We start from the raw sequence: 15751 nt of genomic DNA on the forward strand, positions 1-15751 counted from the left end.
AATAACAGCACTTGTGAGTTATCTCTAGAGGAAACACTGTGGGGGATAAAAACAGGAGGATCTGGTCAGTACTGCAGTTGAGGTTGTTATTGTGTTAGCTGGAAAAAACAAACATAATAAAAGTAAATTCAGAATAAAGACTCCAAGATTAAGCACAAACTGAATTAATATTGTAAAAGAGGGGAAAATGTTAAAATCCAATGAAACAGAAAATTGTGCTGTCAGGATTCACCACAACAGAAAGAGGTGAATGTGTTCATAACTGAGCTGTGTTCAAACAGTGTTTCAGCGACAGAAAACTGTTCTGAACAACTTCACAATGGTGCTGGGTGATATGGACATCTTTATAAAAGATCGCATTTAAAACTGTCATATATTAAGAGCAAATTTCTGTTGAGCTAGCACAACCTGAAAAATGCAAATGTAAATTTATTCACAGGCCGAGGCGTGTCTGAAAGGATATACTCCAATAAGTAGTTGAAGTGTAGATGCTTACACTCCAAATACTTTTGTGTGTGTACTTTTCTGGTGTTTCCTTCATACAAAGGCAAATATTTTATCCTTTATTAACAGTGTTTAAGTAAAGAAAGATCATCAAAATAATCAGAAATCTTCTTTCCTGTCAGCTTAAGTTCTCATGTTATTTTATTGTGAAAGGAACTTGTAAAGAGTATATCACCCAGTCCAGCTCCATGGCAATGGAAAAGTCACATTCAAAAGGAAAAAAAAAAAGTTTACAAAGCTGAAAGTGAGTCAAGCAGCTGCAGGCCTTACAAAGAACCTACCAATATGGAATAATCCAACAAGATCTCCTGTAAGACACAATGATCAAGAAACACACAAATACACTATAAATAAACTCTAATTTAGACACAGCAGAGAGACATGGCAGGATATGTGGTATAGAGAGATGAAATAAATGGGCACAAGCAAACCTGGACATACGTCTGTCAAACAGGAAGTGTGATGTTAACAGCATCCATCAAACCACTTATTCAATCTTTAACCCTCTGTACGCCGTAACAGCTCCGGCTGGCCGCTTTGCGTTTTCCCATAATGACCACAGTGTGTTTTTACTACTGTTTGTGTATAAAAAAATTTTTGGCCACACCATATTTTCACATATTTGAATAACATTTTATTCCTGATTTAGCAATAAATATTTCATGTTTTTACCCGAGTCACCTCAAATGCCCTGGCTGGCATTCACCAGTAGTAAAAGCAGCCTGTCAGTCCACTGTTTAGCTCAGCAATCATATCAAAATGCTGGGTGTCCACGTCTATTCACCCTGATACAGACTGATGACAGCGATACTGAGGTGAGTTGTTGAGCATATTATGAACTTTAGTCAGTAAGTGCTGCTGTTTTTGCCCCTGTTAGCCAGTGTTACTGAACCTCTCTCTGAAGCTGACCTAGCTAGTGGCTGATCACCTGATGCTGTGCCTGGCTGAGGTACTGTTGTGCTGGGCAGAGAATTGCAGCTGTCCAATCCTGTCCAACCATTAACAATATTTTAACATCTTAAAATTGAGTGGGAACAGCGAAAGAAACCCATCCTTCCTCAGGTGTACTTACACAGAGTGCAGGTACAAGACTGGCCAGGTTGACGTGTGGCGGTGAGAACATGTGCAGCTGCTGCAGACAGGAGATGGCCCTGGCCTGAACCAGACAGTCTGGACTGGCTTGCATCACTCCACATCCAACCAGACAGCTGGAGCGCAGACCAGACACTGCTGCACCATTACCTGGGAAAAAAACAAATCAAAACACGCATCACTTGCACATCCCTAAAACCTACTCTAATTTTGAAACTGTCCTCAGGTGTGATGGGGGTCATACCCTGTAGGTCTGGGCCCAAGCAGGTGATCAGGCCATGCAGGCAACGCCCCAGGCTGTAGTGCACCTCAGGGTGTGTGGGCGGAGTGGAGAGGAGCAGCCTGAGCACCAGGGTGAAGGACGGCTCTGCATGGGTTCTATACAGACCACCTGACAGGTCGATCACCAGAGAGAGACTGTGGAGAGACCAGGTCTGGACACCAGAGAGAGATACGTGCAAGGCATGAGTAGGAAGATTTAGGAAAAGAAAAGATCAGTCTTCACTTCCTCAAAGGTTCATTTGAGGCTCAAATTAAATGCTTTCAACTTGAAAGTTACATCTCAGCACCTGAACAAGCATAATGGAGCACCCTTTCTGGAGCAGAAGGAATGTACCGTATTTTGCGGACCATAAGGCACACCACATTATAAGGCGCACTATCAATGAACGGGTCTATTTTCATACATAAGGCGCACCGGGTTATAAGGCACGTGATAAAACATATGTAGAGCGAAACAAAAGCATCAGGTAAGTCCAACTTTATTCAACTCATTCACAATAACTCAGAATATTGTTCAGTTGTAACAAATACAGAAAAATACACTCTAAATCTACACTTTAAATCATTCATCTTCCACAAATCCATCAATCAAATCCATCAAATTCCTCATCTTCAGTGTCTGAGTTGAACAGTTGGGCGATTTCGGCATCAAGCATGCCGGGTTCCCTCTCGTTATTATCCGAGTCGGTCTCGTTGTTGTTACTGTTTTGTTTGCGTCAAACAGCAACCAATTAATTGTTAATAAAAGGGCAACTTTTGCTGGCAATCTCTCGCCATCTCCTTCAACGTCTTAACAGACGCTGCAATATATTCTTTATTAATGAGGGTAAGAACAAGTCATTTCTTCATTTTATATATAAGCCCTTCATAAATCCTGTGCACCTGTATATTTACCGATATAAGCAAAGATAAAACATTAAAAAAAAAAAAAAAAAGGAAATCCCTTTTTGACTCAACACCGGAAACCTGAAAACTCCGCTGTCACCATGTTTTGTGTACATACAGCGTACTACGTCCCTTCATACGCTGTGGCATCACCCGGTCCTCTCTTCGGCACCGAGGGAGACAGCACACTCACTCCCGGGCCTCGATTCGTCCTTTAGCAACTTTTGAGACAGCCCACAGCGAGTTTTGTTGCACAAAAGTTGGCAACAGTGCCGATCGCCAGATTACACACAAATATACAGGCCAGCATAGATGCAAATAGGCCAGAAACATGTAGAATAAAATCCATCATCGTTTTCTGCGGTTTACTGGAATAATGCTTCTTGTTGAATTTATCTCCGGCAGCTTTGGCTGCTTTCCACACCTGCTGCGCCGCACTCGCAGCCAGTGGTGCCAAGTCCGCTTATTATAAGCGACTTTGGGCTTGTTTTTTTCTCAAGTCGCTTGCAAATCTCGCGGGTTGCGGTTTTTTGGGCTTATTTTTGAACGTGGAGTTGCTTATTTGGGCTTGACTTTCTTTCCGATTGAAACTCGTTATCTCATCTCTCGGCGCCCTATAATAAAGCAAAAGACGAGTGGCAGGTAGTTTGTCCCTTCCAAGCCCCCGTTTCCTGTTTATCGGTCCTGCACAAGCTAACCGGGCGCACACCCAAACACTCATAACAGCCCAGTATGAGGAGGCAGCGCAAGAATGAGCTCCAGTAAGCGGGGAAAATATAGAAAAAAATATAATAAAGAGTTGGAGAAGGACAGCGCACTTACAGAATGGATCCGAGCTCAGATGGGAGACAGTGGCGCTAAAAGTGGGTATGCACTATATGCAATGCATAGGGGCGCCGCACAAGAGGAGGGCGCCAAAAGGATGCGACGAAATTATTTCTCTAGTCGGCATTTTCTGCATTTAACAGCTGTGCGTATGAAATGATCAGTAACAGAGGAACGGCGCTGATTAGGCACCCCCTGTGCTCCTTCACCTCCCCTCCTCCTGCACCCCCCCCCCCCCCCCCCCCCCAAAAAAAAAATAAAAATAAATAAATAAATTGTGTCCGCATACACCTCTGAAAGTAGCTGCGGTCCTAATGGGAGACGTACCAAAGGCATTCCCCAGATTTTGCAAGTGTGAAATATGTGCTCACCATGCTGATTTAGTTCAACATGCTAATACAGAGAAGCACACACACAAAAAAAACTGTGCACCCTTCTCTTCTATGAGGCTAAGAACCATGGGTTTTACTGCTCCAAAACACAATAAGACAAAACAGAGAAGTGAGCTATACTATTATAGAGCTATACTGTTCAAAAGCGGCTTCAGGTTTACACAGTGTTGTGGGTTGCCAGTTGGGCTTCTTTTGGGCTTGTTTTCATAGAGCTGGTTGCTTGTTTCTGTCGCGAGATCTGGCAACACTGCTCGCAGCTTGTTCCTGTCTAATATCATCAGTAGAGTCATTTTGTGAATCAATGAAGGCCTATTTTAGAGAATTCAATGAGGCCTTTGAACTGATCTGCCAGACCGGAGGCCATATTGCTGCAGACCACGCAGTGGTGCAGCGGTGTGGATGCTTCGTCCACCCTCGGTCAGACGGCAGCGCTCAAATTACACAGACCGACATTTTCTAACTATTTGAAAAGCTTACGCTGAGTGTTACCCCCCTCCCCCCTGTCGTACGCTTTGTACGCTCTGGAAAACATCGATATTTGTTAAGCGTCCTTTACACAAGTCGCACTAAAACATTTTGACAGATTTTTGAGCGCAGTGTACCACATAAAATTGGTTCAAGGTCAGTAAGCAAAACAAGAATTCATACATAAGGCGCACTGCCAATTTTTGAGAAAATTTAAGGATTTTAAGTGCGCCTTATAGTCCAAAAAATATGGTATATCAGGTCTGAAACTGTGTACAATTTCTCCCAGTACTGTACTTACCTACAACTAAAGGGTGCAAAAACAGGGGGTCCTCTGTTCTGCTCATTTCCATTTCTCTGATAGAACAGCTTTGGGAGTCACGGTTCAAAATAATTCTTACTTACCCTGTACTGATCCTTGGACAGCAGCTCATTTCAACCTTTATCTGAAGAATGACACTTTAGCTCCAACATCCCTGTAAGCCAACTTGCTTCTGACTGGTTGCTCCTCACAAACAAAAGATCTAAACAGTGGCTGGGTGGGGTTTTTGTGCTCACAACCAGAACTTTGATCTAGACTTGAGCTTACTTTGTTAGTCTCCAATTTAAACATGGTTCTTATATTTTGGATGTCAGGCAGCTCATTTCTTTGAGCTGTTCTTTTTCCACAGTGGAATGATTGTACAGCATACATCTTTAATATATCCGGCTGCTGAACTTGCCTGCCGCAGTCCAGACCTTTCACCAACTGACAACATCTGGTGCATCATGAAATTAAAAATATGACAAAGACAACCTGAGCAACTAGAGCAACGGGCAATGAGCAACTACAACCCCGTCAGACAACATTGCTCTCCCAGAGATTCAGCAGCTGGACTCCTCAGTTCCTAGATGTTTAGACTGTTGTTAAAAGAAGAGGTGATGCTACTCAGTAGTAAATACGGCCCAGTCCCAACTTTTTTGAGACATGCTGCGGCCATCAAATTCAAAATGACCCAATATTTTTCTTAAAATGGAACATTTTCCCAGTTTAAACAGTTAATGCTTTCTATGTTCTATTCTGAATAAAATGTGTGTTCATCAGATCTGCAAATCATTGGATTCTGTTTTTATTTACATTTTACAAAGTGTCCCAGCTTTTTCAGAATTGGGGTTCTAAGTCTTTCAGGGGTGAGTAAACAGTTAATATATAGTACACTTTAGCTTGAGGGGTCCTGTAATGTGCTTTGCTGCCAGTGAATAAATACATTCATTAAAATGTGTTCATAGTACAGAATGCATGATGAGCTCTAAATATGGACAATGCTATCAGATAAAACGATTAACTCCCTACAGAAAACCAGTCAGATAGCCAGAAACCTGCCTTTAAAACACCAGCCAAACAGAAATTTTAACCAAAGACAGACTTTGAACTAAGTGTGTACCTGGACCTCAGGTGAGGTACTGTCCTGGCTCAGGGTGAACAGGACTCCCAGGCAGGCGGACAGGTGTTGAGGTGAGCTGATTCCTCCAGTGTAGCGGTACAGCGCCCCCAGAGCCAGGGCATAGCCACTGCGAGATGCTGCATCCCGAACGGTCTTCAGCCTGCAGACACGATCAACACGGTCAGCTGCCAACATTACCCAACATTAATGATCTACCAGCATCAGGCACTTCAGTTCTAACAAACAGATGCAGCCTTTGGCACAGCCAATATCCAGTGCCAGACTGCAAAGTATAAAGTAAATGCTACAAAATCTGATAAGATACAGACTAGTGGTCATTAAGTGGACCATATTTATGGTCTTTGTGGTGGACGTTCATATCAAACATGGTCAAAGTTTCAAATCAGACTGCTCTAAACAATTAATTCCAGACAGTTTTACTCTATCTGTGAGTGCTGAAGCCCCGCCCACCTGCTAATCAAACCAGTTTTGTTTTTTTTAAATAGAGGGAGCGGCTAATCAGAAGCAAATTGGTTTAAAGGGAGATGAGCTAAAGCAGCTTGTTTCAGACAGAATATGAAATGAGGGGTTGCACCAAGATAAATAAGGATTATTTAAGACTGAGGACCATGCAATGAAAGTAGCAAAGTCCAAGAATAAAAATATGAAGTTGGCCACTTTAAAATCCCAGAGTTGAAAAGTAGCTGCAGTTTTTTTCTTTTTGTTCTACAACATACATAGTTATGCACAACATATAATGCTTGGATAACAACAGAAATCAACTGTCATCTTTTTCTATCTTGAGCACAGTGTGATATATTTGGGTCGCAGTCACAGCTATGCAAAGTGTGTTTTGAACTATTTCTGGGTTATTATGCAACTACTGTGTGTTTCAGTATAATTTTGTATCGTGACCTACTTTGTTTCTGCTGTTGCTCCTTTAGAGAGAGTACAGAGTACACATCCAGCTCAGTTTCATCTGAATTCTATGGCAAGAATTCCAATTCAACATTCACTCGTTTAACTTAAAAAAAATTGATTATTGGAAAGACATCTGACCGTAGCCATTTCTATCACAGGGATGGAGAAAAATATAAGAAAATGGTACACAAAACTGTGATTTAACATCTGCCCACCTATCAAAGCAGAGCAGGGAGATGGAGACAGTGAAACCTGGATCGCCGACTACTTGAACCAGTCGGGCTAGACCTTCAGCAGCCAGGCAGCGTAGCAGTGGACTGGTGCTCTCCAGCGCCCCTGACAGGAGAGACAACGCTGGGGGACGGATCTCTTCGGGCCCCAGAGAGCCTCGAACGCTACCCTGATGCTGAGGAGAAACATTCAAAGTTTAGTTGAGGTTATTTCTTGGTGAAGTAATGAATTGTGAAAGTTTAATCCTGGCTAGGGTTAATAGATTGCAGCAGAATTTGTGATGCACTGTAACCTTTTTAAAAAAAAAACTGTATGGACATCTTGTGATGTTAAATGTACTCTAGGCAAAAATCTTTTCATGTGTTTTACATTTTTTACTGACAGTCATACTGAAATTAAAAGTTTTCGGGAACATACACAAAGCTGCTTTAAGTTAGCCAGTTACAGTACCTTGAGCAGACTGCAGAGGGCAGCACAAAGGTGTGTCTGGACAGTTTGCTGACGTTGACCCTTTAGCTGGTTCACTGTTTCCACAAACTGCTCCAGTATCTTCACCCTTACAGACGCACATAGACATGACTTGTTATTCCAAACGCTTGGTCTAGAAAGCTTATTGATTTGGCAGAGCTGCACCAAACTGTAGTCCTGGCTGAGAACCACCAATCTGAACCTCAGACCAAAGCTGTGACCCTGAAGAATTCACATTTGCTGTAACGTTGAGAAGCAAAAGCCCCCAAAGTTGTTGTTGGTGAGAGGATGATTTAATAAATAAAAAAAAAAGGGTGCCTTATTATTCAATAACTTGTATTGCTGCTCAAAACATCATTGTTATGTCAACATGAAGTATGAAAATTAACAGCTTAAAAAAATTTTAATCAAAGCAAAGAGGACTTCCTCCTCATGACAATCAGCGCTGGTTACACTGTCAGTGTGTCACTTACCTCTGAGCAGAGATTATGTGAGGGAAGACGGCTCCAAAAAGATGGACAGCGGCAGTGGCCAGAGCGACAGTGGAAGGAAGAGGAGCGGGAGCTTCATAGCTCCTCTCACACAGACAGAAGGGGTCATTGTCCAGTGAGCCTCCTCCCACACTGCTATTGTGGAGCTGCAACATAAACATAAAACACCTTCTCTGATTCTGATCCCTCAGTCTTGTCAAGCTATTCTCACTTTGAGGCGTCACCGTTGAGTGCTCGGCTGAACATCACCTGTTCTTCGATGTATTTGTGGTCTGTGTCGTGAAGGGCAGGGCCAACCAGCAGGAGGTCATCGTGATGACAGAGGGGTGGCAGCAGGGAGAGCTCTGAACATGTCTGGTTCAGGTTGTCCTGACCGGACAGATCAGACACCAGCTGGTTCATCACCAGCCCAAAACTCTCTGTAGGAGGAGAAAACCAGCTCTCATCAGCTACTGCTGCTGCCACTTGCTACCCATCACTGTCTATAGAAGGTGTTAGCTGGTAATGACAAACTAAAGAAAACATTTGGGCAATTAAAGTGGAAATTACACATTATACATTCATCTGCATGTAAATGTCAAGGTTTTACAGACATGTGACCACTAACCATGCAATGTTAATGTAGAATCAAGCGAATAAGGTCCCAGTCACAAAGGCCTAGAGACGGGTCTGCAACCATCTGGCAACCACCAGTTGTGAGAGAAAAATGAGTTTTCCCTGACCGGTTGTGTGTGGTTGCTGGAGGTTGATGGCAGTCACTGAGAAAATGATGGCCAAATCCCAGTCGCACAGGGCTACAGACTGGTCAGTGACCCTGGTCAGCTGTTTCTTTTTATTTTTCCAGACTTTTGTTGCCCCCATGCCATCTTTTTTTTAAACATAATTTTTCATTTGTTATCGTTATTCAAAATGAACTCATATTTTTCTTAAAATTTTCTCAGTTTAAACATCTGAAATGTTTTCTATATTCTGTTGTGAATAAGATATGGGTCTGTGAGATTTGCATTGCATTCTGTTTTTATTTACAATTTACACAGTCCCAACTTTTTTGGAATATGGGTTGTGAGAGCAGAGCAAATTAACGTGTCAAAAACAAACAGACTGAATGAGGGAGCAAGTAATGCACTAACAGAAATAATACAGTATAAGCACAGTTTTTATGCACGTGTTTCTCAGACGGGGTAAAGGCCATGAAAGAAGAATCAGTGTTTATAGGTTTAAAGGTGAACTCTTAGAAATTTCTGGGGACTGGTCCTGAGGACTGAGGTTCAGGTGGCGTGCAGGATTTTTTATGCAGCATGTCTGCATTTCTACAGCTAAGTGCTTTCTATCTAACATTCACACATCGGAGCATTGGCGAGCAACTTGGGGTTCAGTATCTTGCTCAAGGATACTACGGCATGCAGATTGGTGCAGCCAGGAATCAAACCACCGACCTTCCGATTAGTGGATGACCTGCTCTACCTCCTGAACCACAGCCACCCCAGATCATGTGTAGAACATCATAAAACATTAATCACAGTTAGATCATAAACTGAGTGTTGAAGTTTTTATGTCGACTTAATATAGTGCTCAAAAAAATTGAAGGAACACTTTGAAAACACATCAGAGCTGAAGTTTAACGGACTTGATGCTATATTACTATAGTGTTCCTTTAATTTTTTTGAGCAGTATATTTTGAAGTTGAGGAAATAAATAAAGAAGTCTGACGACATGTTTTCCCACATTTCACACTTAAAAATATGAATCTAATCATTGGAATAATAAATATATTTGTTGTAGCTATATCTGGAAAAAAAGAGCACAAGGACTGAGATCAAAATGAAAGAAAGAGAAATGACAAAGAAACACAATGAAGGAAAGATGAGGGGTAACACAGGGATGAAAAGTGTAAAACAGAGTGTCAGAGGTGTTGTGTTACCTTGGTATGTGTGTGGGGGCAGCAGAGCAAGCAGCTCATATACTCTCTGTCTGTAGACGATCGACCAACACCGAAATGAACTGCCATAAGACCTGAAGAGAGCAGGCAACCTGGAGACACACATACAAATAAATCTATACTATAACCATTTAAGTGAAAATGACATCTAAATTTTGGTAGTTTTTTGTTGTGGTTAAGAATCTTTCAAGACACCTTATTTTTAAAGACATAGTCCAGGAAAGTTTCTGTGTGAACAATAATGAAGAAGCAAATTAAGACAAGCAAAAAGTAGTTCTAGTTTGAAAACTGGACGGACCAGCAGGATCCATAAAATCTTTAAACACACTGTCACAATTAACTTTTTATTTAAAAAAAAGAAGAAGAAGAAGAAGAAGAAAAGAAGAAGGGGTAAAAGGGAACTAACACCTGGGAGAGGCTATTTTTACTATACATAATAATACAGTCAGTTCCACACAAATTGTGCTGCTGTTCAAGTGCTTATGAACCTGACTGTACAATAGCAATATATCGAAGAGAGCCAAGTCAGTAAGTATTTATAAAGCGCCTTTCAAAATACAAATCACAAAGTGCTTCAATAAATAAATAAATAATTCAATAAACAAACTAAGTGCCAGTTAAAAAGATGAGCTCTGAGCTAGACTGGAGGGCAGAGAATTCCAAAGAGTGGGAGCCACGATTAGAAAAGCTCTGTCACCTTTAGATTATAGTCTAGACTTTGGGATGGACAACAAGCTCTGATCAGAAGACCTTTGGCTGACATTTGGCTACATATGTGGGTTCTTCGCCATGCAGAGCCCTAAAGAAGAACTCCAGAACTCTGAAGCAAATTCCAAATTTAATGGAGAAACAGCACATTGAGATCAGTAGAGGACATGAGAACGTTTGGAGGATCTGGTAAGGAGCCTTGCATCAGCATTCTCTACAAGCTGTAGGCAATCCAAGAGGTTTTACTGAAGCAGGTGAAGAGTAGTCCAGGCGAGATGAAATAAAAGCACCAATAATCTTCATCCCAGATTTAAGTAAAATATGCCAACATCTACTAATATTTCTCAACTAATGAAAACATGAACAAACCAGACCCTTAACATGCAAATCCAAAGACAGGTCCCCATCCAAAGCCACTCCTAGGTCTCTGATAGATGAGTTAACATAACAGGAGAGCAAACTCAGATTTTTAATGGCCTGGGGACCAGGCTGGAAGGGATGCACATAAAGATCTCTGTTTTATTCTTTTTGAAATGGAGAAAATGATCTGACATCCAGGATTTAATGCAATTAAACAATTTTGTACAATTAAAACAAATGAGGGACTGACTTGGCAAGCAGGGCCACAGCACAGGCCAATGGTGTGAGTAGACGGCCGATGATGTCATCAGTGACGAGCTCCCTACAGTGCTGCAGCAGGTTCTTCATCGCTGTTCTCACACACACACACACACACACACACACACACACACACACACACACACACACACAAAGATGAAAGAAATGTAAACCATCTTTCTGAATTTACAGACACAGACTTGTGTTACGCACTGAGTGTACTGACCACTGAGCGCCCCGGAACGTCCCTCAAGTGTAACCTGCCACGTGAAGTAGTCCCCACGTCGCAGCTCCATCTCCTGCTCGCGAAGGGAAGCGGGAAACACACACCGCCACAGGAGGAGGAGGCGGGACAGATGGTGCTCCACCACAGCTGGGCCTGGAAACGGAAATGAATACACAATGCACTTAAGCCAAAAACTGACCGCTTCATTCTTTATGGATCTGGTTTCTGGATTAATTAAGCATCAATTCAATTCAATTTTATTTATATAGCGCCAAATCACAACAAACTGTCGCCTCAAGGCGCTTTGTATTGTGGGTAAAGATCCTACAATAATACAGAGAAAACCCAACAGTCAAAACGACCCCCTATGAGCAAGCACTTGGCGACAGTGGAAAGGAAAAACTCCCTTTTAACAGGAAGAAACCTCCAGCAGAACCAGGCTCAGGGAGGGGCAGTCATCTGCCGCGACCGGTTGGGCTGAGGGGAGAGAAAAGACATGCTGTGGAAGAGAGCCAGAGATTAATATCAATTAATGATTAAATGCAGAGTGGAGTATAAACAAAGTAAATAAGGTGAATGAGAAACAGTGCATTACGTGAACCCCCCAGCAGACTACACCTATAGCAGCATAACTAAGGGATGGTTCAGGGTCACCTGATCCAGCCCTAACTATAAGCTTTATCATAAAGGAAAGTTTTAAGCCTAATCTTAAAAATAGAGAGGGTGTCTGTCTCCCGAATCCAAGCTGGAAGCTGGTTCCACAGAAGAGGCGCCTGAAAGCTGAAGGCTCTGCCTCCCATTCTACTCTTAAGTATCCTAGGAACCACAAGTAAGCCAGCAGTCTGAGAGCGAAGTGCTCTATTGGGGTGATATGGTACTATGAGGTCTTTGAGATAAGATGGTGCCTGATTATTCAAGACCTTGTATGTGAGGAGAAGAATTTTAAATTCTATTCTAGATTTAACAGGGAGCCAATGACGAGAAGCCAATATGGGAGAAATATGCTCTCTCTTTCTAGTCCCTGTCAGTACTCTAGCTGCAGCATTTTGGATCAGCTGAAGGCTTTTCAGGGAGCTTTTAGGACAGCCTGATAATAATGAATTACAATAGTCCACCCTAGAAGTAATAAATGCATGAATTAGCTTTTCAGCATCACTCTGAGAAAGGATGTTTCTAATTTTAATAATATTGCGCAAATGCAAAAAAGTGGTCCTGCATATTTGTTTAATATGTGCATTGAAGGACATATCCTGGTCAAAAATGACTCCAAGATTTCTCACAGTGTTACTGGAGGCCAAAGTAATGCCATCCAGAGTAAGTATCTGGTTAGACACCATGTTTCTAAGATTTGTGGGGCCGAGAACAAGAATTTCAGTTTTATCTGAATTTAGAAGCAGGAAATTAGAGGTCATCCAGGCCTTAATATCTTTAAGACATTCCTGCAGTTTAACTAATTGATGTGTGTCATCTGGCTTCATTGATAGGTAAAGCTGAGTATCATCTGCATAACAATGAAAATTGATGCAGTGCTTTCTAATAATACTGCCTAAGGGAAGCATGTATAATGTAAATAAAATTGGTCCTAGCACAGAACCCTGTGGAACTCCATAATTAACCTTAGTGTGTGAAGAAGACTCCCCATTTACATGAACAAATTGGAGTCTATGAGATAAATATGATTCAAACCACTGCACTGCAGTGCCTTTAATACCTATAGCAAGCTCTAATCTCTGTAATAAAATGTTATGGTCAACAGTATCAAAAGCTGCACTGAGGTCCAACAGGACAAGAACAGAGATGAGTCCACTGTCAGAGGCTGTAAGAAGATCATTTGTAACCTTCACTAATGCTGTTTCTGTACTGTGATGAATTCTGAAACCTGACTGAAACTCTTCAAATAAACCGTTCCTCTGCAGATGATCAGTTAGCTGTTTTACAACTACTCTTTCAAGAATCTTTGAGAGAAAAGGAAGGTTGGAGATTGGCCTATAATTAGCTAAGACAGCTGGGTCAAGTGATGGCTTTTTAAGTAGAGGTTTAATTACAGCCACCTTGAAGGTCTGTGGTACATAGCCAACTAATAAAGACTGATTGATCATTTTTAAGATTGAAGCATCAATAATTGGAAAGACTTCTTTGAGCAGTCTAGTAGGAATGGGATCTAACAAACATGTTGCTGGTTTGGAGGAAGTAACTATTGAAGTTAACTCTGAAAGATCAACTGGAGCAAAAGAGTCTAAACAAATACCAGCAGTGCTGAAAGCAGCCGAACATGAAGAATAATCTTTGAGATGGTTATGAATAATTTTTTCTCTAATGTCTAAAATTTTATTTGTAAAGAAATCCATGAAGTCACTACTAGTTAACGTGAAAGGAATACTCGGCTCTACAGAGCTCTGACCCTTTGTCAGCCTGGCTACAGTGCTGAAAAGAAACCTGGGGTTGTTCTTATTTTCTTCAATTAATGATGAATAGTAAGATGTCCTAGCTTTACGGAGGGCTTTTTTATAGAGCAACAAACTCTTTTTCCAGGCTAAATGAGCATCTTCTAATTTAGTGAGACGCCATTCCCTCTCCAGCTTATGGGTTATCTGCTTTAAGCTGTGCGTTTGTGAATTATACCACGGAGTCAGGCACTTCTGATTTGAAGCTTTCCTTTTCAGAGGAGCCACAGTATCCAAAGTTATACGCAGTGAGGATGTAAAACTATTGACGAGATAATCGACCTCACTGGGAGCAGAGTTTAGGTAGCTGCTCTGCACTGTGTTGGCACATGGCACTGAAGAGCATAACAATGAAGGAATTAGATCCTTAAATTTAGTTACAGCACTTTCAGAAAGACTTCTACTGTAATAAAACTTATTCCCCACTGCTGTGTAATCCATTAAAGTAAATATAAATGTTACTAAGAAATGATCAGACAGGAGGGGGCTTTCAGGGAATACTGTTAAGTCTTCAGTTTCTATGCCATATGTCAGGACAAGATCCAGAGTATGATTAAAGTGGTGGGTGGGCTCCTTTACATTTTGAGAGAAGCCAATTGAATCTAACAATAGATTAAATGCAGTGTTGAGGCTGTCATTCTCAGCATCTACATGGATGTTAAAATCACCCACTATAATTATTTTATCTGAACTGAGCACTAAATCAGATAAAAAGTCTGAGAAATCAGACAGAAACTGAGTAGGGACCAGGTGGACGATAGATAATAACAAATAAAACAGGTTTTTGATTTTCCCAATTAGGATGGACAAGACTAAGAGTCAGGCTTTCAAAAGAATGAAAACTTTGTCTGGGTCTTTGATTAATTAATAAGCTGGAATTGAAGATTGCAGCTAATCCTCCTCCTCGACCTGTGCTTCGAGCATTCTGACAGTTACTGTGACTCGGGGGTGTTGATTCATTTAAACTAACATATTCATCCTGCTGTAACCAGGTTTCTGTAAGGCAGAATAAATCAATACGTTGATCGATTATTAAATCATTTACTAATTGGGACTTGGAAGAGAGAGACCTAATGTTTAACAATCCACATTTAATTGTTTTATTCTTTGGTGCAGTTGATGAAGCTGTATTATTTATTGTTTTTGAATTTTTATGCTTAAATAGCTTTTTGCTGATTTTAGCTTTGGTGTTTGGTGGTCTGGGAGCAGGCACCGACTCTATGGGGATGGGGTTTTGGGGGGATGGCAGGAGGAGAGAAGCTGCAGAGAGGCGTGTAAGACTGCAACTCTGCTTCCTGGTCTCAACCCTGGGTAGTCAGTTTTTAGGAGGGTTAATAAATTTGGCCAGATTTCTAGAAATGAGAGCTGCTCCATCCAAAGTGGGATGGATGCCGTCTCTCCTAACAAGACCAGGTTTTCCCCAGAAACTTTGCCAATTATCTATGAAGCCCACATCATTTTTTGGACACCACTCAGACAGCCAGCGATTCAAGGAGAACATGCGGCTAAACATGTGGCTCCTGGTCTGATTGGGGAGGGGCCCAGAGAAAACTACAGAGTCCGACATCGTTTTTGCAAAGTTACACACCGAGTCAATATTAATTTTAGTGACCTCCGATTGGCGTAACCGGGTGTCATTACTGCCGACGTGAATAACGATCTTACCAAATCTACGATTAGCCTTAGCCAGCAGTTTCAAATTACCATGAATGTCGCCTGCTCTGGCCCCTGGAAGACATTTGACTATGGTCGCCGGTGTCTCTAGCTTCACGTTTCTCAAAACAGAGTCACCAATAACCAGAGTTTGTTCCTCGGCGGGTGTGTCGCCGAGTGGAG

General features: G+C 41.6%; 1 protein-coding gene across 2 annotated transcripts in view; it reads right to left on the reverse strand.

The window, feature by feature from the left end:
* Window positions 1-15751, reverse strand: part of heatr5a (HEAT repeat containing 5a) — an 83038-nt gene that overhangs the window by 16316 nt on the left and 50971 nt on the right. The window contains exons 12-22 of one of the 2 annotated variants that reach the window (XM_030719626.1): window positions 11472-11624; window positions 11238-11337; window positions 9902-10011; window positions 8230-8399; window positions 7963-8126; window positions 7472-7577; window positions 7006-7196; window positions 5870-6029; window positions 1841-2030; window positions 1577-1746; window positions 786-812 (exon numbers count right to left, since the gene is read on the reverse strand). In XM_030719626.1, the coding sequence (XP_030575486.1) occupies window positions 786-812; window positions 1577-1746; window positions 1841-2030; window positions 5870-6029; window positions 7006-7196; window positions 7472-7577; window positions 7963-8126; window positions 8230-8399; window positions 9902-10011; window positions 11238-11337; window positions 11472-11624 (1541 nt within the window). The remainder of the gene's footprint in view (window positions 1-785; window positions 813-1576; window positions 1747-1840; window positions 2031-5869; window positions 6030-7005; window positions 7197-7471; window positions 7578-7962; window positions 8127-8229; window positions 8400-9901; window positions 10012-11237; window positions 11338-11471; window positions 11625-15751) is intronic. The other variant, XM_030719627.1, reaches the window with a different exon arrangement.

This window comes from Archocentrus centrarchus, chromosome 22 (genome assembly GCF_007364275.1).
Source record: "Archocentrus centrarchus isolate MPI-CPG fArcCen1 chromosome 22, fArcCen1, whole genome shotgun sequence".
Taxonomy (NCBI): Eukaryota; Metazoa; Chordata; class Actinopteri; order Cichliformes; family Cichlidae; genus Archocentrus; species Archocentrus centrarchus.